The sequence below is a fragment of the Oncorhynchus nerka genome, linkage group LG18, assembly GCF_034236695.1.
Source record: "Oncorhynchus nerka isolate Pitt River linkage group LG18, Oner_Uvic_2.0, whole genome shotgun sequence".
In the NCBI taxonomy this organism is placed as follows: Eukaryota; Metazoa; Chordata; class Actinopteri; order Salmoniformes; family Salmonidae; genus Oncorhynchus; species Oncorhynchus nerka.
The window spans coordinates 84,209,412-84,234,045 of record NC_088413.1 but is presented as its reverse complement, the minus strand read 5'-3'; the positions used below and the strand labels follow the sequence as shown (position 1 = coordinate 84,234,045).

The following is a 24,634-nucleotide window of genomic DNA, read 5'->3' as shown; positions in this document are numbered from 1 at the left end:
TAATCAGACTATATACAGGGGTACGGGTTAGTAATCAGACTATATACAGGGGTATGGGTTAGTAATCAGACTATATACAGGGGTATGGGTTAGTAATCAGACTATATACAGGGGTACCAGTACAGAGTCAATGTGCAGGGGTACGGGTTAGTAATGAGACTATATACAGGGGTACCAGTACAGAGTTAATGGGCAGGGGTACAGGTTAGTAATGAGACTATATACAGGGGTACCAGTACAGAGTTAATGTGCAGGGGTACGGGTTAGTAATGAGACTATATACAGGGTACGGGTTAGTAATCAGACTATATACAGGGGTATGGGTTAGTAATCAGACTATATACAGGGGTATGGGTTAGTAATCAGACTATATACAGGGGTATGGGTTAGTAATCAGACTATATACAGGGGTATGGGTTAGTAATCAGACTATATACAGGGGTACGGGTTAGTAATCAGACTATATACAGGGGTATGGGTTAGTAATCAGACTATATACAGGGGTATGGGTTAGTAATCAGACTATATACAGGGGTACCAGTACAGAGTTAATGTGCAGGGGTACGGGTTAGTAATCAGACTATATACAGGGGTACCAGTACAGAGTCAATGTGCAGGGGTATGGGTTAGTAATGAGACTATATACAGGGGTACCAGTACAGAGTCAATGTGCAGGGGTACAGGTTAGTAATGAGACTATATACAGGGGTACGGGTTAGTAATCAGACTATATACAGGGGTACCAGTACATAGTCAATGTGCAGGGGTACGGGTTAGTAATCAGACTATATACAGGGGTACCAGTACATAGTCAATGTGCAGGGGTATGGGTTAGTAATGAGACTATATACAGGGGTACCAGTACATAGTCAATGTGCAGGGGTATGGGTTAGTAATGAGACTATATACAGGGGTACCAGTACATAGTCAATGTGCAGGGGTACGGGTTAGTAATCAGACTATATACAGGGGTACCAGTACATAGTCAATGTGCAGGGGTACGGGTTAGTAATCAGACTATATACAGGGGTACCAGTACATAGTCAATGTGCAGGGGTACGGGTTAGTAATCAGACTATATACAGGGGTACCAGTACATAGTCAATGTGCAGGGGTACGGGTTAGTAATGAGACTATATACAGGGGTACCAGTACATAGTCAATGTGCAGGGGTACGGGTTAGTAATGAGACTATATACAGGGGTACCAGTACAGAGTTAATGTGCAGGGGTATGGGTTAGTAATCAGACTATATACAGGGGTACCAGTACATAGTCAATGTGCAGGGGTACGGGTTAGTAATCAGACTATATACAGGGGTACCAGTAGATAGTCAATGTGCAGGGGTACGGGTTAGTAATCAGACTATATACAGGGGTACCAGTACATAGTCAATGTGCAGGGGTATGTGTTAGTAATCAGACTATATACAGGGGTACCAGTACATAGTCAATGTGCAGGGGTATGGGTTAGTAATCAGACTATATACAGGGGTACCAGTACATAGTCAATGTGCAGGGGTATGGGTTAGTAATGAGACTATATACAGGGGTACCAGTACATAGTCAATGTGCAGGGGTACGGGTTAGTAATGAGACTATATACAGGGTTACCAGTACATAGTCAATGTGCAGGGGTATGGGTTAGTAATGAGACTATATACAGGGGTACCAGTACAGAGTTAATGTGCAGGGGTACGGGTTAGTAATGAGACTATATACAGGGGTACGGGTTAGTAATCAGACTATATACAGGGGTATGGGTTAGTAATCAGACTATATACAGGGGTATGGGTTAGTAATCAGACTATATACAGGGGTATGGGTTAGTAATCAGACTATATACAGGGGTATGGGTTAGTAATCAGACTATATACAGGGGTACGGGTTAGTAATCAGACTATATACAGGGGTATGGGTTAGTAATCAGACTATATACAGGGGTATGGGTTAGTAATCAGACTATATACAGGGGTACCAGTACAGAGTCAATGTGCAGGGGTACGGGTTAGTAATGAGACTATATACAGGGGTACCAGTACAGAGTTAATGGGCAGGGGTACAGGTTAGTAATGAGACTATATACAGGGGTACCAGTACAGAGTTAATGTGCAGGGGTACGGGTTAGTAATGAGACTATATACAGGGGTACGGGTTAGTAATCAGACTATATACAGGGGTATGGGTTAGTAATCAGACTATATACAGGGGTATGGGTTAGTAATCAGACTATATACAGGGGTATGGGTTAGTAATCAGACTATATACAGGGGTATGGGTTAGTAATCAGACTATATACAGGGGTGCGGGTTAGTAATCAGACTATATACAGGGGTATGGGTTAGTAATCAGACTATATACAGGGTATGGGTTAGTAATCAGACTATATACAGGGGTACCAGTACAGAGTTAATGTGCAGGGGTACGGGTTAGTAATCAGACTATATACAGGGTACCAGTACAGAGTCAATGTGCAGGGGTATGGGTTAGTAATGAGACTATATACAGGGGTACCAGTACAGAGTCAATGTGCAGGGGTACAGGTTAGTAATGAGACTATATACAGGGGTACGGGTTAGTAATCAGACTATATACAGGGGTACCAGTACATAGTCAATGTGCAGGGGTACGGGTTAGTAATCAGACTATATACAGGGGTACCAGTACATAGTCAATGTGCAGGGGTATGGGTTAGTAATGAGACTATATACAGGGGTACCAGTACATAGTCAATGTGCAGGGGTATGGGTTAGTAATGAGACTATATACAGGGGTACCAGTACATAGTCAATGTGCAGGGGTACGGGTTAGTAATCAGACTATATACAGGGGTACCAGTACATAGTCAATGTGCAGGGGTACGGGTTAGTAATCAGACTATATACAGGGGTACCAGTACATAGTCAATGTGCAGGGGTACGGGTTAGTAATCAGACTATATACAGGGTACCAGTACATAGTCAATGTGCAGGGGTACGGGTTAGTAATGAGACTATATACAGGGGTACCAGTACATAGTCAATGTGCAGGGGTACGGGTTAGTAATGAGACTATATACAGGGGTACCAGTACAGAGTTAATGTGCAGGGGTATGGGTTAGTAATCAGACTATATACAGGGGTACCAGTACATAGTCAATGTGCAGGGGTACGGGTTAGTAATCAGACTATATACAGGGGTACCAGTAGATAGTCAATGTGCAGGGGTACGGGTTAGTAATCAGACTATATACAGGGGTACCAGTACATAGTCAATGTGCAGGGGTATGTGTTAGTAATCAGACTATATACAGGGGTACCAGTACATAGTCAATGTGCAGGGGTATGGGTTAGTAATCAGACTATATACAGGGGTACCAGTACATAGTCAATGTGCAGGGGTATGGGTTAGTAATGAGACTATATACAGGGGTACCAGTACATAGTCAATGTGCAGGGGTACGGGTTAGTAATGAGACTATATACAGGGTTACCAGTACATAGTCAATGTGCAGGGGTATGGGTTAGTAATGAGACTATATACAGGGGTACCAGTACAGAGTTAATGTGCAGGGGTACAGGTTAGTAATGAGACTATATACAGGTGTACCAGTACATAGTCAATGTGCAGGGGTACGGGTTAGTAATCAGACTATATACAGGGGTACCAGTACATAGTCAATGTGCAGGGGTACGGGTTAGTAATCAGACTATATACAGGGGTACCAGTACATAGTCAATGTGCAGGGGTACGGGTTAGTAATGAGACTATATACAGGGGTACCAGTACATAGTCAATGTGCAGGGTATGGGTTAGTAATGAGACTATATACAGGGGTACCAGTACAGAGTTAATGTGCAGGGGTACAGGTTAGTAATGAGACTATATACAGGGGTACCAGTACAGAGTTAATGTGCAGGGGTACGGGTTAGTAATGAGACTATATACAGGGGTACCAGTACAGAGTCAATGTGCAGGGGTACGGGTTAGTAATCAGACTATATACAGGGGTACCAGTACAGAGTCAATGTGTAGGGGTACAGGTTAGTAATGAGACTATATACAGGGGTACCAGTACAGAGTCCATGTGCAGGGATACAGATTAGTTGAGGTAATTTGTACATGTAGGTAGGGGTAAAGTGACTATGCATGGATAATGAACAGCGAGTAGCAGCAGTGTAAAAACAAAATAGTCCACGTGGCCATTTGATAAATTGTCTTATGGTTTGGGGGTAGAAGCTGTTAAGGAGCCTTTTTGACCTAGACTTGGCGCTCCAGTACCGCTTGCCGTGAGGTAGCAGAGAGAACAGTCTATGACATGTGTGACTGGAGTCTTACCCCCTAAACCCTAACCTCTAACCCTTACCTACAACACGCCCAACCACAACGATTTACACAGTATTTGTTTCCTTACCCCTAACTCATACCTACAACAAGCCCATCCACCAAGATGAAATGTTTGTTCCCTAAACCTTACCCCCTAAACCTTAACCTCCAACCCCTACCTACAACATTCCCAACCACCAAGACGACCTGTTTTTGCTCCCTAACACCTACCTACGCTACAACAGACTGCCTATTTGTTCCCAAACCCCTACCTACGCCACACCCAACAACCGAGACTGTCTATTCGTTCCCTACCTACGCCACACTCAACAACCGATACTGCCTATTCGTTCCCTAACCCCTACCTACGCTACAACAGACTGCCTATTCGTTCCCTAAACCCTACCTACGCTACAACAGACTGCCTATTCGTTCCCAAACCCCTACCTACGCCACACCCAACAACCGAGACTGCCTATTCGTTCCCTAACCCCTACCTACGCTACAACAGACTGCCTATTCGTTCCCTAAACCCTACCTACGCTACAACAGACTGCCTATTCGTTCCCTAAACCCTACCTACGCTACAACAGACTGCCTATTCGTTCCCTAAACCCTACCTACGCCACACCCAACAACCGAGACTGCCTATTCGTTCCCTAACCCCACCTACCCTCCAACCGAGGCTGCCTGTTTGTTCCCTACCCTCTGACCTCTAACCCCTGATCTCTAACCCCTTCCTACAACATGCCCAACCACCAAGATTTACACAGTATTCCATAAATCAAGTGGATCTGCTACATCTATGATTTACTAAATAACTGAATCACTTAAAAAATCATATGTTTTAGCATAGTACCCTTGATAAATTAATGACCGTCTGTTATTGATTTTCACTTTAGGATGGAAAAATAGATCTCAGCTTTTTCACCGCAGACTGTTTCCACTTCAGAGTGAAGGGCCACGAGGAGCTGGCCAAGGGTTTATGGAACAACATGGTGAGTTAGGGGTTAAGGTTAGGAGCTGGCCAAGGGACAATGAAACCACATGGTGAGTTAGGGGTTAAGGTTAGGAGCTGGCCAAGGGACAATGAAACCACATGGTGAGTTAGGGGTTAGGGGGTTAGGATTTAGGGGTTTGGGTTAGCAGTTGGGACTATGAAACAACATGGTGAGTTAGGGGTTAGGGGGTTAGGATTTAGGGGTTTGGGTTAGCAGTTGGGACAATGAAACCACATGGTGAGTTAGGGGTTAGGGGGTTAGGATTTAGGGGTTTGGGTTAGCAGTTGGGACTATGAAACCACATGGTGAGTTAGGGGTTAGGGGTTAGGATTTAGGGGTTTGGGTTAGCAGTTGGGACTATGAAACCACATGGTGAGTTAGGGGTTAGGGGGTTAGGATTTAGGGGTTTGGGTTAGCAGTTGGGACTATCAAACCACATGGTGAGTTAGGGGTTAGGGGGTTAGGATTTAGGGGTTTGGGTTAGCAGTTGGGACTATGAAACCACATGGTGAGTTAGGGGTTAGGGGGTTAGGATTTAGGGGTTTGGGTTAGCAGTTGGGACTATGAAACCACATGGTGAGTTAGGGGTTAGGGGGTTAGGATTTAGGGGTTTGGGTTAGCAGTTGGGACTATGAAACCACATGGTGAGTTAGGGGTTAGGGGGTTAGGATTTAGGGGTTTGGGTTAGCAGTTGGGACTATGAAACCACATGGTGAGTTAGGGGTTAGGGGGTTAGGATTTAGGGGTTTGGGTTAGCAGTTGGGACTATGAAACCACATGGTGAGTTAGGGGTTAGGGGGTTAGGATTTAGGGGTTTGGGTTAGCAGTTGGGACTATGAAACCACATGGTGAACCCTCTTAACCTTTCTATGTTAAATAACGGTATGGGAAAATATTGCATACATTTTTTTGCGAAGAGAACACCGAGTTTTGTTCATTTGAGCATGTCCTCCCATTTTTTTTCCAGTTCCAACCGGAGGGACAAAAAGAGTTGGTGTACACATTCTCAAACCCTGTCAAACTCATCTGCCCAACCAAGGTACTTGTATTGTATTTATTAAGGATCCACATTAGTTCCTACTGAGGTAGCAGCTACTCTTCCTGGGGTTTATTATGGATCCCCATTAGTTCCTGCCAAGGCAGCAGCTACTCTTCCTGGGGTTTATTATGGATCCCCATTAGTTCCTGTCAAGACAGCAGCTACTCTTCCTGGGGTTTATTATGGATCCCCATTAGTTCCTGCCAAGGTAGCAGCTACTCTTCCTGGGGTTTATTATGGATCCCCATTAGTTCTTGCCAAGGTAGCAGCTACTCTTCCTGGGGTTTATTATGGATCCCCATTAGTTCCTGCCAAGGTAGCAGCTACTCTTCCTGGGATCCTGCAAAATTAAGACAGTCCTATACAATTTTAAAAACAACAGATTTCACAACAAATTAAGTGTTACCACCTATCTACAACACAAAGTGTGTGTGTGTGTGTGTGTGTGTGTGTGTGTGTGTGTGTGTGTGTGTGTGTGTGTGTGTGTGTGTGTCTAAGATGGCGCAGACATGGCCGCTCTGCTTCTGGCTCCAAAGCAACTTTGCAGTATTTTTTTTATTTTTGTGTGTTATGTCTAACGTTATTGGCCCAGAACGTTTTTTGCATTATTACATTCAACCAGAAATAACTTTTGGATATCAGAGCGATGGTAATTCACCAACATTCCGACCAGAAGTTCGACCGAATTGTTCGTACCCCCCCAAGGCAATTGAACTTATCTCAAACACTGCTCCAAAATGCAGCCTTCGGAGAAGAAGTTTTCGGAGTGGACTTCTAGTTCGACTCAGGAGGCGTGCACACCATCCACCGCTTCCGAGTATATCACTCACTCATGTTCAGTCTCTGGAAAATAAAGTAGATGAACTCAGGGCGAGGATCTATATCTATATCCGGAGAGAGCCAGCTGTGTTCTCGGTACATTGCGCAGACAGCAATAAAGAACTCTCCAGGAAGAAGAAAGGTGTATGTTTCATGATTACCTACTCATGGTGTGATTGTCGTAATGTACAGAAATTCAAGTCCTTTTGTTCACCTAGAATAACTCACAATCGAATGCTAACCGTGTTACCTCCCAAGATAATTATCTTCGGTTAAATTAACAGCCCATGTATATTCCCCCTCAAGCCGATACCACGACGGCCCTCAAAGAACTACAGTGGCCTTTGTGTAAACTGGAAACCACATATCCCGAAGCCACAATTATTTGTAGCTGGGAACTTTTAATAAAGAAAATCTGAGGAAAACTCTACCGAAGTTCTATCAACACATTGCCTGTAGTGCTTCAAAAAACTCTCAACCATTGTTCCATTCCCTTCCGGGATGGCTGCGAGGCACGACCCCAACCTGCCTTCAGGAAATCAGATCACGACTCCATTCTGCTCCTCCCTTCTTATAGGCATGAGGATTATTTTTATCACATGGACTGAGATATCAATCAATCAGTCAAATGTATTTATAAAGATTACATCAGCTGATGTCACAAAGTGCTGTACGGAAACCCAGCATAGGAAAAACTAGAGAGAGAGAGAGAGAGAGAGAGAGAGAGAGAGAGAGAGAGAGAGAGACCTCTGGTGGCATGTCTTGTGGTAACAAACAGCTCAGTGAATTCAACATGTCATTACTTCTCACAAAGACCAGCAGTGGTGAAGTCCATCTCTCCTCTGCTTTGAACCAGGAGAGATTGACCTGCATATTATTCATGTTAGCTCTCTGTGTATATTTTAGGGCCAGTCGTGCTTATCAACATGTTTTGACCATGACAGTTTAGAATCCAGGGTTACAACAAGTAGTTTAGTCACCTCAACACGCTCAATTTCTACAATGAGTTGTCATAATGCCGCATCAAATGTACATTATCCTATGGGCATTGGGAGACACAATGTAATTAACTTAGTTTATGTCCCTCTAACTGCCCTTCGTGGCTCTGTTGATCCTGCAGCTATTGAATGCAGTAATCATGTGCCTATGAACCACAGATACAGTGGGGAGAACAGGTATTTGATACACTGCCGATTTTGCAGGTTTTCCTACTTACAAAGCATTTAGAGGTTTGTAATTTTTATCATAGGTACACTTCAACAAAAATTTAAAAAATCACATTGTATGATTTTTAAGTAATTATTTTGCATTTTATTGCAACGCATAAGTTTTTGATCACCTACCAACCAGTATGAATTCCAGCTCTCACAGACCTGTTAGTTTTTCTTTAAGAAGCCCTCCTGTTCTCCACTCATTTCCTGTATTAACTGCACCTGTTTGAACTCGTTACCTGTATAAAATACACCTGTCCACACACTCAATCAAACAGACTCCAACCTCTCCACAATTTTTATTTTTTTATTTTACCTTTATTTAACCAGGTAGGCTAGTTGAGAACATGTTCTGATTTGCAACTGCGACCTGGCCAAGATAAAGCATAGCAGTGTGAACAGACAACACAGAGTTACACATGGAGTAAACAATTAACAAGTCAATAACACAGTAGAAAAAAAGGGGTCTATATACATTGTGTGCAAAAGGCATGAGGAGGTAGGCGAATAATTACAATTTTGCAGATTAACACTGGAGTGATAAATGATCAGATGGTCATGTACAGGTAGAGATATTGGTGTGCAAAAGAGCAGAAAAGTAAATAAATAAAAACAGTATGGGGATGAGGTAGGTGAAATTGGTGGGCTATTTACCAATAGACTATGTACAGCTGCAGCGATCGGTTAGCTGCTCAGATAGCAGATGTTTGAAGTTGGTGAGGGAGATAAAAGTCTCCAACTTCAGCGATTTTTGCAATACGTTCCAGTCACAGGCAGCAGAGAACTGGAACGAAATGCGGCCAAATGAGGTGTTGGCTTTAGGGATGATCAGTGAGATACACCTGCTGGAGCGCGTGCTACGGATGGGTGTTGCCATCGTGACCAGTGAACTGAGATAAGGCGGAGCTTTACCTAGCATGGACTTGTAGATGACCTGGAGCCAGTGGGTCTGGCGACGAATATGTAGCGAGGGCCAGCCGACTAGAGCATACAAGTCGCAGTGGTGGGTGGTATAAGGTGCTTTAGTGACAAAACGGATGGCACTGTGATAGACTGCATCCAGTTTGCTGAGTAGAGTGTTGGAAGCAATTTTGTAGATGACATCGCCGAAGTCGAGGATCGGTAGGATAGTCAGTTTTACTAGGGTAAGTTTGGCGGCGTGAGTGAAGGAGGCTTTGTTGCGGAATAGAAAGCCGACTCTTGATTTGATTTTCGATTGGAGATGTTTGATATGAGTCTGGAAGGAGAGTTTACAGTCTAGCCAGACACCTAGGTACTTATAGATGTCCACATATTCAAGGTCGGAACCATCCAGGGTGGTGATGCTGGTCAGGCGTGCGGGTGCAGGCAGCGAACGGTTGAAAAGCATGCATTTGGTTTTACTAGCGTTTAAGAGCAGTTGGAGGCCACGGAAGGAGTGTTGTATGGCATTGAAGCTCGTTTGGAGGTTAGATAGCACAGTGTCCAAGGACGGGCCGGAAGTATATAGAATGGTGTCGTCTGCGTAGAGGTGGATCAGGGAATCGCCCGCAGCAAGAGCAACATCATTGATATATACAGAGAAAAGAGTCGGCCCGAGAATTGAACCCTGTGGCACCCTCATAGAGATTGCCAGAGGACCGGACAGCATGCCCTCCGATTTGACACACTGAACTCTATCTGCAAAGTAATTGGTGAACCAGGCAAGGCAGTCATCCGAAAAACCGAGGCTACTGAGTCTGCCGATAAGAATATGGTGATTGACAGAGTCGAAAGCCTTGGCAAGGTCGATGAAGACTGCTGCACAGTACTGTCTTTTATCGATGGCGGTTATGATATCGTTTAGTACCTTGAGCGTGGCTGAGGTGCACCCGTGACCGGCTCGGAAACCAGATTGCACAGCGGAGAAGGTACGGTGGGATTCGATATGGTCAGTGACCTGTTTGTTGACTTGGCTTTCGAAGACCTTAGATAGGCAGGGCAGGATGGATATAGGTCTGTAACAGTTTGGGTCCAGGGTGTCTCCCCCTTTGAAGAGGGGGATGACTGCGGCAGCTTTCCAATCCTTGGGGATCTCAGACGATATGAAAGAGAGGTTGAACCGGCTGGTAATAGGGGTTGCGACAATGGCGGCGGATAGTTTCAGAAATAGAGGGTCCAGATTGTCAAGCCCAGCTGATTTGTACGGGTCCAGGTTTTGCAGCTCTTTCAGAACATCTGCTATCTGGATTTGGGTAAAGGAGAACCTGGAGAGGCTTGGGCGAGTAGCTGCGGGGGGGGCGGAGCTGTTGGCCGAGGTTGGAGTAGCCAGGCGGAAGGCATGGCCAGCCGTTGAGAAATGCTTGTTGAAGTTTTCGATAATCAAGGATTTATCGGTGGTGACCGTGTTACCTAGCCTCAGTGCAGTGGGCAGCTGGGAGGAGGTGCTCTTGTTCTCCATGGACTTCACAGTGTCCCAGAACTTTTTGGAGTTGGAGTTGGAGCTACAGGATGCAAACTTCTGCCTGAAGAAGCTGGCCTTAGCTTTCCTGACTGACTGCGTGTATTGGTTCCTGACTTCCCTGAACAGTTGCATATCGTGGGGACTATTCGATGCTATTGCAGTCCGCCACAGGATGTTTTTGTGCTGGTCGAGGGCAGTCAGGTCTGGAGTGAACCAAGGGCTATATCTGTTCTTAGTTCTGCATTTTTTGAACGGAGCATGCTTATCTAAAATGGTGAGGAAGTTACTTTTAAAGAATGACCAGGCATCCTCAACTGACGGGATGAGGTCAATGTCCTTCCAGGATACTCGGGCCAGGTCGATTAGAAAGGCCTGCTCACAGAAGTGTTTTAGGGAGTGTTTGACAGTGATGAGGGGTGGTCGTTTGACTGCGGCTCCGTAGCGGACACAGGCAATGAGGCAGTGATCGCTGAGATCCTGGTTGAAGACAGCGGAGGTGTATTTGGAGGGCCAGTTGGTCAGGATGACGTCTATGAGGGTGCCCTTGTTTACAGATTTAGGGTTGTACCTGGTGGGTTCCTTGATGATTTGTGTGAGATTGAGGGCATCTAGCTTAGATTGTAGGACTGCCGGGGTGTTAAGCATATCCCAGTTTAGGTCACCTAACAGAACAAACTCTGAAGCTAGATGGGGGGCGATCAATTCACAAATGTGTCCAGGGCACAGCTGGGAGCTGAGGGGGGTCGGTAGCAGGCGGCAACAGTGAGAAACTTATTTCTGGAGAGAGTAATTTTCAAAATCAGTAGTTCGAACTGTTTGGGTATGGACCTGGAAAGTATGACATTACTTTGCAGGCTATCTCTCTCTAGTTAGCTGGCTAGCTTCAGTTGAGGGATTCCAGATCAGAAGTAAATAGAAATACTTTTGAAGAAAAGCAGATCCACGCCACATTGGGTAAGGCGGGTTGCAGGAGAGTATTTAGAAGTTGATGTTTAGGAAAATATTTTTAAAAGATATGCGAAGAAAAGGATATATACAGGGACACAACAGGACAAAGACAAAATACTACACCATCTTGGATTTAATAAGGACTGATGAGGAATTGAAAATGTGTATGGTTGAGAGGGATGAGACAAAAGGTATGGCAAATAAGTCTGGCAGCCCAATTGATTGGCAAACTTTTTTCAATCTTTACTAATGAATGTATGTGGATGACTCAACACTATACACGTCAGCGACTACAGCAACTGAAATGACTGCAACACTCAACAAAGAGCTGCAGTTAGTTTCGGAATGTGTAGCAAGGAATAAGTTAGCCCTAAATATTTCCAAAAGTAAAAACATTGTATTTGGGACAAATCATTCACTAAACCCTAAACCTCAACTACATCTCGTAATGAATAATGTGGAACTTGAGGTGACTAAACTGCTTGGAGTAATCCTGGATTGTAAACTGTCAGGGTCAAAACATATTGATACAACAGTAGCTAAAATGGGGAGAAGTCTGTCCATAATAAAGCGCTGCTCTGCCTTCTTAAAAACACAAGGCAGGTCCTACAGGCCCTAGTTTTGTCGCACCTAGACTACTGTTCAGTCGTGTGGTCAGGTGCCACAAAGAAATCAAATCAAATCAAATGTTATTTTATTTGTCACATACACATGGTTAGCAGATGTTAATGCGAGTGTAGCGAAATAATTGTGCTTCTAGTTCCGACAATGCAGTAATAACCAACGAGTAATCTAACTAACAATTCCAAAACTACTACCTTATACACACAAGTGTAAGGGGATAAAGAATATGTACATAAAGATATATGAATGAGTGGTGGTACAGAGCAGCATAGGCAAGATACAGTAGATGGTATCGAGTACAGTATATACATATGAGATGAGTAGGTAAACAAAGTGACATAGTTTAAATTGGCTAGTGATACATGTATTACATAAGGATGCAGTAGATGATATAGAGTACAGTATATACGTATACATATGAGATGAATAATGTAGGGTATGTAAACATTATATTAGGTAGCATTGTTTAAAGTGGCTAGTGATATATTTTACATCAATTCCCATTATTAAAGTGGCTGGAGTTGAGTCAGTGTGTTGGCAGAAGCCACTCAATGTTAGTGGTGGCTGTTTAACCGTCTGATGGCCTTGAGATAGAAGCTGTTTTTCAGTCTCTCGGTCCCAGCTTTGATGCACCTGTACTGACCTCGCCTTCTGGATGATAGCTGGGTGAACAGGCAGTGGCTCGGGTGGTTGTTGTCCTTGATGATCTTTATGGCCTTCCTGTAACATCGGGTGGTGTAGGTGTCCTGGAGGGCAGGTAGTTTGCCCCCGGTGATGCATAGCCCACAAGACATGCCACCAGAGGTCTCTTCACAGTCCCCAAGTCCAGAACAGACTATGGGAGGCACACAGTACTACATAGAGCCATGACTACATGGAACTCTATTCCACATCAGGTAAATGATGCAGCAGTAGAATTAGGTTTATAAAACGGGTACAAATACACCTTATGGAACAACTGTGAAGAGACACATACGGGGCGGCAGGGTAGCCTAGTGGTTAGAGAGTTGGACTAGTACCCAGAAGGTTGCAAGTTCAAACCCCCCAGCTGACAAGGTACAAGTCTGTCGTTCTGCCCCTGAACAGGCAGTTAACCCACTGTTCCTAGGCCGTCATTGAAAATAAGAATTTGTTCTTAACTGACTTGCCTAGTTAAATAAAGAAAATACCAAGGTGCAGACACATACATACGCAAACATTGTGATATGGTGGTATTAAATAATGTCACTGTTTTATCTTTTATTTTATATGTAATGTAAGTGCTTTAATACAGTACTGGTACCCAGGAAGAGGAGCTACTGCCTTGGCAATGGGGATCTCTAATAAATGCAAACCCAATATATTTTACAGTAGGCCCTATGTCTACCCTATGTCAGCCCTATATATTTTACAGTAGGCCCTATGTCTACCCTATGTCAGCCCTATGTGTTTTACAGTAGGCCATATGTCTACCCTATGTCAGCCCTATATATTTTACAGTAGGCCCTATGTCTACCCTATGTCAGCCCTATATATTTTACAGTAGGCCCTATGTCTACCCTATGTCAGCCCTATGTGTTTTACAGTAGGCCATATGTCTACCCTATGTCAGCCCTATATATTTTACAGTAGACCCTATGTCTACCCTATGTCAGCCCTATGTGTTTTACAGTAGGCCCTATGTCTACCCTGTCAGCCCTATGTGTTTTACAGTAGGCCCTATGTCTACCCTGTCAGCCCTATGTGTTTTACAGTAGGCCCTATGTCTACCCTGTCAGCCCTATGTGTTTTACAGCTACCGTAAAACACAGAGCTGACATAGGGTAGACATAGGGCCTACTGTAAAACACATAGGGCTGACAGGGTAGACATAGGGCCTACTGTAAAATATATAGGGCTGACATAGGGTAGACATAGGGCCTACTGTAAAACACATAGGGCTGACATAGGTAGACATAGGCCTACTGTAAAATATATAGGGCTGACATAGGGTAGACATAGGGCCTACTGTAAAACACATAGGGCTGACATAGGGTAGACATAGGGCCTACTGTAAAACACATAGGGCTGACATAGGGTAGACATAGGGTCTACTGTAAAACACATAGGGCTGACAGGGTAGACATAGGGCCTACTGTAAAATATAGGGCTGACATAGGGTAGACATAGGGCTGACATACATGGGCCTAAAACACATAGGGCTGACATAGGGTAGACATAGGGCCTACTGTAAAATATATAGGGCTGACATAGGGTAGACATATGGCCTACTGTAAAACACATAGGGCTGACATAGGGTAGACATAGGGCCTACTGTAAAATATATAGGGCTGACATAGGGTAGACATAGGGCCTACTGTAAAACACATAGGGCTGACATAGGGTAGACATAGGGCCTACTGTAAAACACATAGGGCTGACATAGGGTAGACATAGGGTCTACTGTAAAACACATAGGGCTGACATAGGGTAGACATAGGGCCTACTGTAAAATATATAGGGCTGACATAGGGTAGACATAGGGCCTACTGTAAAACACATAGGGCTGACATAAGGTAGACATAGGGCCTACTGTAAAACACATAGGGCTGACATAGGGTAGACATAGGGCCTACTGTAAAACACATAGGGCTGACAGGGTAGACATAGGGCCTAGCCTCCATGTCATCCCTACATCAGCCCTATGTATTTTACAGTAGGCCCCATGTCAACCCTATGGCAGGTCTATGTATTTTACAGTAGGACCTATGTCACCCCTATAACAGCCCTATACATTTTACAGTAGGCCCCATGTCAACCCTACGTCAGTCCTATATATTTTACAGTAGGCCCCATGTCACCCCTATAACAGCCCTATACATTTTACAGTAGGTTCCACGTCTTCCACACTAGGCCCCATGTCATCCCTACATCAGCCCTATGTATTTTACAGTAGGCCTCCATGTCATCCCTACATCAGCCCTATGTATTTTACAGTAGGCCTCCATGTCATCCCTACATCAGCCCTATGTATTTTACAGTAGGCCTCCATGTCATCCCTACATCAGCCCTATGTATTTTACAGTAGGCCCCATGTCAGCTCTATGTATTTTACATAGGCCCTGTCTTTGAATCTCGAATTAGTCTTAAGTGAGGTGTATGAACTAATGAATTGAAGACATTCACAACTGTCTGTTAATGGGGATGTTTTGTGATTTAGGACCATCCTTACATCTACACAAGACCCAGAGCTGTGTCTGCAGGACCACCACTGACCCTCCACATGCCCATGGTCATCTCCCTTCTACTCCTTACAATGTCTGCAATCTACTGATCTACATGACTTTTTCCAATGGGCTGATAATCCACATGACTGTTTCCAATGGGAACAAAGTGAGACAGGGAACAAAGTGAGGAGCAGACAGATATAGAGGGGTAATCGGGGGGTAATCAGAGGGGTAATCAACAAAGTAATGGAGTCCAATATTGCGCAGCTGCGCATAATGATGGTGACAGGTGTGTGTAATGAAGGGCAGCCTGGCGCCCTTGAGCGCCAGAGAGGGGGAGCGGGAGCAAGCGTGACACAGATCAGCTTTGCAATAAATAACTTCAGCCAGACCCCCTTTCACTCGCAGAGGGGAACTGGTGGGGGGTTGACAGCTCACACCCTGTTGTAAATCAAAGACAAGAACATTCAACTTGAACACGTTCTAAAGCGAATACTGGAACATTATTTCTAACAGAGAACGTGGGGTCAGAGGTGATCTAAAGAATAATAATGTGATTTGGTTGTTATTTTGTGATGTCATTAAAAATATTATAGAGGAAATACTGTAAATTGAAAAGTATACACAGTACATGTATGAAGTTTCCATCCTCTATGTTGTGTACTAAATATGAAAAATTATGAAAGTGATTTTGCTAAGAGAGGGATGTGACTGGTAGTGTATTGTAGCCCTGTGCATGGACAAAATCCAAAATTAGGCCTTACTGTTGAATTCAGTCTACATTAATGAAGTAGCAAATTACGTTATACACCAATAGAGCTGTAGGCAGGATTATCGTTGAGACTATGTCTGTGTGTTTCCTTTTGACCCAGATAGCAGGGAAAGATTGACTCCGGTGTTGTATACCTGACAAAGGGTCAGAGTGTGTAGGATGAATTATTACGTTTCCAGAGCTAGGGCATGAGAAAAGATATTTGTCAAGTAGTCTCAGCGAGTATTAATTTCTAGAGCTAGGACAAAAGGGTCAGCCGATTAAGGAAATTTGAGAAATATATTTGTTTGGCCAAAGCGAAGTATTATCTCTCTGTCTATCTCGCTTCAGGAGCGTGAGTAACTTAGACATGGCAAGTATTTCTTTATGTTACCGAGTGTTCTGGTAACGTTGCTAGCAAGAAACGCTGATTGGGTTGAGTGTGAGGCATTGTTAGTCAACCCCATTCCCAAATTGACCTTTTTTGTGCTTGAAGTAAACATTCTGGTACAAGAACGGCTAGCTTTGCATTAGATGCTAAGCTAACAAAGAGAGAGAAGCCATTCTCCTTTGCATTAGAGGCTAAGCTAACAAAGAGAGAGAAGCCATTCTCCTTTGCATTAGAGGCTAAGCTAACAAAGAGAGAGAAGCCATTCTCCTTTGCATTAGAGGCTAAGCTAACAAAGAGAGAGAAGCCATTCTCCTTTGCATTAGATGCTAAGCTAACAAAGAGAGAGAAGCCATTCTCCTTTGCATTAGAGGCTAAGCTAACAAAGAGAGAGAAGCCATTCTCCTTTGCATTAGATGCTAAGCTAACAAAGAGAGAGAAGCCATTCTCCTTTGCATTAGAGGCTAAGTTAACAAAGAGAGAGAAGCCATTCTCCTTTGCATTAGATGCTAAGCTAACAAAGAGAGAGAAGCCATTCTCCTTTGCATTAGATGCTAAGCTAACAAAGAGAGAGAAGCCATTCTCCTTTGCATTAGAGGCTAAGCTAACAAAGAGAGAGAAGCCATTCTCCTTTGCATTAGAGGCTAAGCTAACAAAGAGAGAGAAGCCATTCTCCTTTGCATTAGATGCTAAGCTAACAAAGAGAGAGAAGCCATTCTCCTTTGTTTACAGTGAAATCCCGCACCTTGTGCGACAGAAGTCCTGCCTTTGCTGGAATCCCGTGTGATTTCAGCTTTCAGGGGTAAGTGACCCTTTGTGGTGAAGTAATTATTTTGGGAGAAAAAAATCTATTGTGAGGGCAAATGTATTCTCACATCGGTAACAACTGGTTACACTACATTATATCCAACGAATCTCAACTGATTGGATATCATTGTCTCGTTCGATTCAACAAGGACATTTAAATTGCCAAACAAACCTTTTACCAGGTTGATCACTCATAAGTTAATTTGTTCCTACGAATGAGACATTTTAAACTTGTCAATCTTAATTTAGATACAGCGACGCTTCCAGGTTAATTAAAGTTGAATTCCCTGAGAGCCTATATTAATCATGAACATTACAGTTGTAAGAAGTGTTGACAAGCTGAATGCACCAAGCTGAATGCACCAAGCTTGAATGCACCAAGCTGTCTGCACTGGGCACCCATGCATACCCCACAAGACATTCCACCAGAGGTCTCTTCACAGTCTCCAAGTCCAGAACAGACTATGGGAGGCACACAGTACAAAGAGCCATGACTACATGGAACTCTATTCCACATTACTATATAGAGCCATGACTACATGGAACTCTATTCCACAGTACTACATAGAGCCATGACTACATGGAACTCTATTCCACAGTACTACATAGAGCCATGACTACATGGAACTCTATTCCACAGTACTACATAGAGCCCTGACTACATGGAACTCTATTCCACAGTACTACATAGAGCCATGACTACATGGAACTCTATTCCACAGTACTACATAGAGCCATGACTACATGGAACTCTATTCCACAGTACTACATAGAGCCATGACTACATGGAACTCTATTCCACAGTACTACATAGAGCCATGACTACATGGAACTCTATTCCACAGTACTACATAGAGCCATGACTACATGGAACTCTATTCCACATCAAGTAACTGATGCAGCAGTAGATTCAGATTTAAAAAATACACCTTATGGAACAGCAGGGACTGTGAAGAGACACACACACACACACGCTAGACATGCCAATGTCAATGAGATGAGTTTGGATTGGTCTGTCATGTAGCATGCTTCTGTCTATAACATGAGCTGCTCAGTATGTGTAGGTAATCCTTTCTAACACAGCTTTTTTGAAAGTTATCACAAAGAACTGCAAAAAACCTCTGTCTCCAGATTACATCTTCAAACGAAGGCAACCAGGACAGAGAGGGAGAGGCGTTCACCCATGTACACGGGTAAGAGAGTCTAGCTAGCTACATTTTCAGATATTATGCATTTCTAATTTTGTCAAGAAGTTGTTTTCATTGCAAGTTAAAGCATACTGTTAGCTAGCTAGCGAACGTTAGCTTACTGGCTCTCTAGCTAGCATTACTTGTATGATCTGTGTAGTAATATTAGTTAAAGCATACTGTTAGCTAGCTAGTAGCCATTTCACTTTACCGTTTACACCTTCTGTATCATGTGCATGTGACAAATAAACTTTGATTTTATTTAATATAGTGTGTGTTTACCAGAGACGGTAATGTGAAGAACAACCTGGTTGCTGATGTCATGTAGCCTGCAGTTTTTCATTAGGACAATGACAACTTTGATGTCGGACGACAATATAATGTTCATGATTTCACTACGACAACTGTCCACAGACATGTCGATAGATAAGCATTCTGGAAATCTTTGGTTGTTTAGTACACACCCGTACTCACTCTGTTTAGCTCACGTGAATCCTTAAAGAGATGGGTGGGAATAAGGCGTAAGTGGGTGTGAAAAATACTGAATGGGTGTAGACAAAGAAGAGCTCTCCAGTAGGTATACCCAAAACATTCAAGGGCCATTTTCTCAAACGTGGGTTTACAAGTTTATCAACTTTCAAAGCAGAATTACTTTCCCATTGTTCCTTAACTGTAGTGTATGATATACCATTTTCTTTAGCTCTGAGCCTCTACTTTTATCCAATGTAAAAAATAAAAAAATAAAAACAATTTCAAATTTTGCTACATAAGACCGAATCGAGGCAGTCGGTTACATATGAATGCCATCTGTTACTAGCAAGTTATTTATTTAATGAACCTTGTTTGAGGTCGGGGCTCTGTGCAGGCCAGTCAAGTTCTTCCACACTAATCTCAACAAATAATTTCTGTATGGACCTCGCTTTGTGCACAGGGGCATTCTCATGCTGAAACAGGAAAGGGCCTTCCCCAAACTGTTACCACAAACTTAATGTGTAATAATTGAGAATGTCATTGTATTCTGTAGCTTTAATATCTCCCTTCACTGGAACTAAGGGGCCTTTCCCACAACATGAAAAACAGCACCAGACCATTATTCCTCCTCCACCAAACTTTACAGTTGGCACTATGCATTGGGGCAGGTAGCAAGTGGAAATGGAGAAAAAGGGGCCTGATCCCTAAGATGTTTTAAATATATAATTCACAAGTGATAGGCTAATATTGTCACACATCAGACAATTCTTGATTGAATCTTGTCTTTACATATATTAAATAATATACAGTACCTACTCATTCAAGGATTTTTTTTTTTTTTTTACCATTTTCTACATTGTAGAATAATAGTGAAGACATCAAAACTATGAAATAACACATCATGTAATAACCAAAAAAGCGTTAAATAAATCAACATCTATTTTATAGCTCTTCCACAGTGGCATCAGTTCCACATAGATAACTATTAGACAGGATGTTCTGACAGTCTGCCGGTAGTGAGGAATTCTTCCGTTTCACTGGTTGCACTTCACCGGTGATCTTGTATCGTTTCAGGAACAGTCCTTGAATCGAAGGATATTGCTGCAGCCTCAGACGATAGATTCTCATAGCCTGTAATGAAGGAAACTAAAAAGTGAAATGAGTGACATGTATCCATCGTGACTTTCCCTGGACTTTTACTGCTGACCTCGTTATGAGCTAAACTTGATAAGGACCTTCCCATCTTGGCCCTAATGTGTCTGTCACATATTTCTTTCCCATCACCCATTGTCCTGGCACTACGTCATGTGACTCGGGAGTTATTCCCCACTAGAGAGTTGTTTGCAATAGTTAAGTTTGTCACTCATAAAGTGAACGTCTGCTTTTCTCAAATCTAACGTGCCTGGTATTATCACCTTGTCCATTGTAGTAACTACCGATGCCCAGCCTGCCTCACACCCCACCTCCATGTTCAACTATACCCATGTCCCATAGATCTTTAATCACTACTTTAGTAGCGTCCATAGCTTCCTGTTCAACTATACCCATGTCCCATAGATCTTTACTCACTACTTTAGTAGCGTCCATAGCTTCCTGTTCAACTATACCCATGTCCCATAGATCTTTAATCACTACTTTAGTAGCGTCCATAGCTTCCTGTTCAACTATACCCATGTCCCATAGATCTTTAATCACTACTTTAGTAGCGTCCATAGCTTCCTGTTCAACTATACCCATGTCCCATAGATCTTTACTCACTACTTTAGTAGCGTCCATAGCTTCCTGTTCAACTATACCCATGTCCCATATATCTTTAATCACTACTTTAGTAGCGTCCATAGCTTCCTGTTCAACTATACCCATGTCCCATAGATCTTTACTCACTACTTTAGTAGCGTCCATAGCTTCCTGTTCAACTATACCCATGTCCCATAGATCTTTAATCACTACTTTAGTAGTGTCCATAGCTTCCTGTTCAACTATACCCATGTCCCATAGATCTTTAATCACTACTTTAGTAGCGTCCATAGCTTCCTGTTCAACTATACCCATGTCCCATAGATCTTTACTCGCTACTTTAGTAGCATCCATAGCTTCCTTGCTAATGGGATATTGTTTTGTGCAAGGTGGGGCAACACCTGTCAATCACACTGGTTCCAAATCCAGAGTACCACCCTCATTTTTCTTCATAGTCCAAATAGCATGGTTCTGAACTGTAGATTCCTGCATCAATCTTCATTGGACCAATATAAATTTATAATGGTTTGGTTGGTTTCATATCTGTCTCCCCCTCACTCCTGTTGCTCTCATCTTCTTGCCCGTGTACTGAGGACATATGTTTTGCATAAGATATGGGAAATACAGTGACTTCAGCACCTGTATCTACTAAAACAAACCTGCTGCAAAGTTATTAACCATCATGTTCACATATATTCCATCCGATGTCATATGTACACCAGCTGAGATGGGACGTAAGAGCGAGTGTGTTAGTTTACCTCCACAGCATCCAGCAAACTCTGCTGCTGAGCCAGAGAGAGCTTCTTACATTTCTGCACCAACATTGTGTCATTAGGGCTGTTGTCCTGTTTCCATTTTACTTTAGACGGACCCTTCTTATCCTGGCCACTTCTCATTAAATCACGTTTTCTTTTCCCACGTTCTCGTTGCCAGTGACCAGAAATCCTGCAATAATGACATGCACCAGGTTTCTCTTCTACTGAACGAATAATGTTGTTGGTTTCACTCTGAACCTGCACAACTCTGATAACCACGTCTTTAAAAGTTTTTGACCATTCATCCAACTGTTTTGGAGATGCTGATTTATGTGTGATCACTATCTCTAAAGGTTTGTCTTTACTTCCTTTTACAGCCTGTGTTCTGGTTGGCCTAAGACATCATTCGTCACTGCTGTCAGAATCTGTTGACTCAGAGCCAGACAGTGTCGACCAGATGCTTGAAACCTGATCTGCCTTGCACAACTCAGTGTGAGGATCGATAGATTGGAGAACAGAGAGGCCACAGGTGGGGGTCACGTTTTCTCCTCTACTTTGAAATGGTTCTATATATCACTAGACAGTGACAGTGATACTAGACAGTAAAATCACTAGACAGTGATACTAGACAGTAAAATCACTAGACAGTAAAATCACTAGACAGTGATACTAGACCGTAAAATCTCTTTCATGTTCAAAATCAAATCAAATCAAATTTTATTTGTCACATACACATGGTTAGCAGATGTTAATGCGAGTGTAGCGAAATGCTTGTGCTTCTAGTTCCGACAATGCAGTGATAACCAACAAGTAATCTAACTAACAATTCCAAAACTACTGTCTTATACACAGTGTAAGGGGATAAAGAATATGTACATAAGGATATATGAATGAGTGATGGTACAGAGCAGCATACAGTAGATGGTATCGAGTACAGTATATACATATGAGATGAGTATGTAGACAAAGTAAACAAAGTGGCATAGTTAAAGTGGCTAGTGATACATGTATTACATAAGGATGCAGTCGATGATGTAGAGTACAGGATATACGTATGCATATGAGATGAATAATGTAGGGTAAGTAACATTATATAAGGTAGCATTGTTTAAAGTGGCTAGTGATATATTTACATCATTTCCCATCAATTCCCATTATTAAAGTGGCTGGAGTTGGGTCAGTGTCAATGACAGTGTGTTGGCAACAGCCACTCAATGTTAGTGGTGGCTGTTTAACAGTCTGATGGCCTTGAGATAGAAGCTGTTTTTCAGTCTCTCGGTCCCAGCTTTGATGCACCTGAACTGACCTCGCCTTCTGGATGATAGCGGGATGAACAGGCAGTGGTTCGGGTGGTTGATGTCCTTGATGATCTTTATGGCCTTCCTGTAACATCGGGTGGTGTAGGTGTCCTGGAGGGCAGGTAGTTTGCCCCCGGTGATGCGTTGTGCAGACCTCACTACCCTCTGAAGAGCCTTACGGTTGAGGGCGGAGCAGTTGCCGTACCAGGCGGTGATACAGCCCGCCAGGATGCTCTCGATTGTGCATCTGTAGAAGTTTGTGAGTGCTTTTGGTGACAAGCCGAATTTCTTCAGCCTCCTGAGGTTGAAGAGGCGCTGCTGCGCCTTCTGCTGCGTCTTCTTCACGACGCTGTCAGTGTGAGTGGACCAATTCAGTTTGTCTGTGATGTGTATGCCGAGGAACTTAAAACTTGCTACCCTCTCCACTACTGTTCCATCGATGTGGATAGGGGGGTGTTCCCTCTGCTGTTTCCTGAAGTCCACAATCATCTCCTTAGTTTTGTTGACGTTGAGTGTGAGGTTATTTTCCTGACACCACACTCCGAGGGCCCTCACCTCCTCCCTGTAGGCCGTCTCGTCGTTGTTGGTAATCAAGCCTACCACTGTTGTGTCGTCCGCAAACTTGATGATTGAGTTGGAGGCGTGCGTGGCCACGCAGTCGTGGGTGAACAGGGAGTACAGGAGAGGGCTCAGAACGCACCCTTGTGGGGCCCCCGTGTTGAGGATCAGCGGGGAGGAGATGTTGTTGCCTACCCTCACCACCTGGGGGCGGCCCGTCAGGAAGTCCAGTACCTAGTTGCACAGGGCGGGGTCGAGACCCAGGGTGTCAGGGGTGTCAGGTAGGGTGGAGGTGATATGTTCACATCCAGAAGAGCTGTTCCGCCCTTTTCCAGAGTGGTTTTCTCACATAACAATGACATTACATTATCGTCAAAAGTTGTAGAATATATATCTCTATATTTATATATTTATTTTACCCCCCAAATAATATATATAGACCCTTTTGAGGACTCAAACCTCTTGTAGAACACAAATTGTTTCAGTAGGGCCTGGCTACCCATAAAACATATGTTCACTTCAAAAAGCTTGTTGAAGGCTTACATTAACCACACGTGTAAAAATTGCTACTCAACTAACAACTCACTTCTATGCAAGCAACAAGAAGGTTTCACAAAAACAGAGGCCTCAAACCTTTTAATAGAGAAAGGACTCCAACCTTTCAATAGAGTAACAAATGACTAAACTCTGTAATAAAACAAAGGACTTGAACATTTACACGTCACAGATACATATCACTCATTGCATGCACTATTTGAACCTGATTTGGTTCTTTTAAAGTGATATTGGTCTAGACTCACCCAGCAATTCTGCCATCAATCAGGAGATTAAGAGTTGACTCCCCAAAGTGGGTTGCGCGCAGCCTTCTCTCTTTCCTCTGGATCAACACACAGTTGATACGTTTTTCTTGTTGTCATTCAGATCAATTCATCTGGGTCACGGCACCAATTGTTAGCTTTTGATGTTATTCTTCAATAACACAAACACCAAAGCAAATCAGGTGGAGAAAAATAGATTTATTTGAAAAGGACAAGTCATAGATGTTATGCTGGGAGTTAGATGTTTAACCTCCCCTGTCCTCAGCCTTTCTCCACAGAACAAAGGAACAGGATGCCATTTATAAACCCCC

The 24,634-nt window shown here is 43.3% G+C and overlaps 1 protein-coding gene across 1 annotated transcript in view; it reads left to right on the top strand.

Annotated features, from left to right (window-relative positions):
* Positions 1 to 16,183, top strand: part of LOC115126475 (phospholipase B1, membrane-associated-like) — a 56,089-nt gene extending 39,906 nt beyond the window's left edge. The window contains exons 14-16 of the mRNA XM_065004466.1: positions 5,207 to 5,302; positions 6,273 to 6,344; positions 15,547 to 16,183. Of these exons, the coding sequence (XP_064860538.1) occupies positions 5,207 to 5,302; positions 6,273 to 6,344; positions 15,547 to 15,660 (282 nt within the window). The 3' untranslated portion in view covers positions 15,661 to 16,183. The remainder of the gene's footprint in view (positions 1 to 5,206; positions 5,303 to 6,272; positions 6,345 to 15,546) is intronic.
* Positions 16,184 to 24,634: the final 8,451 nt, after the last annotated feature.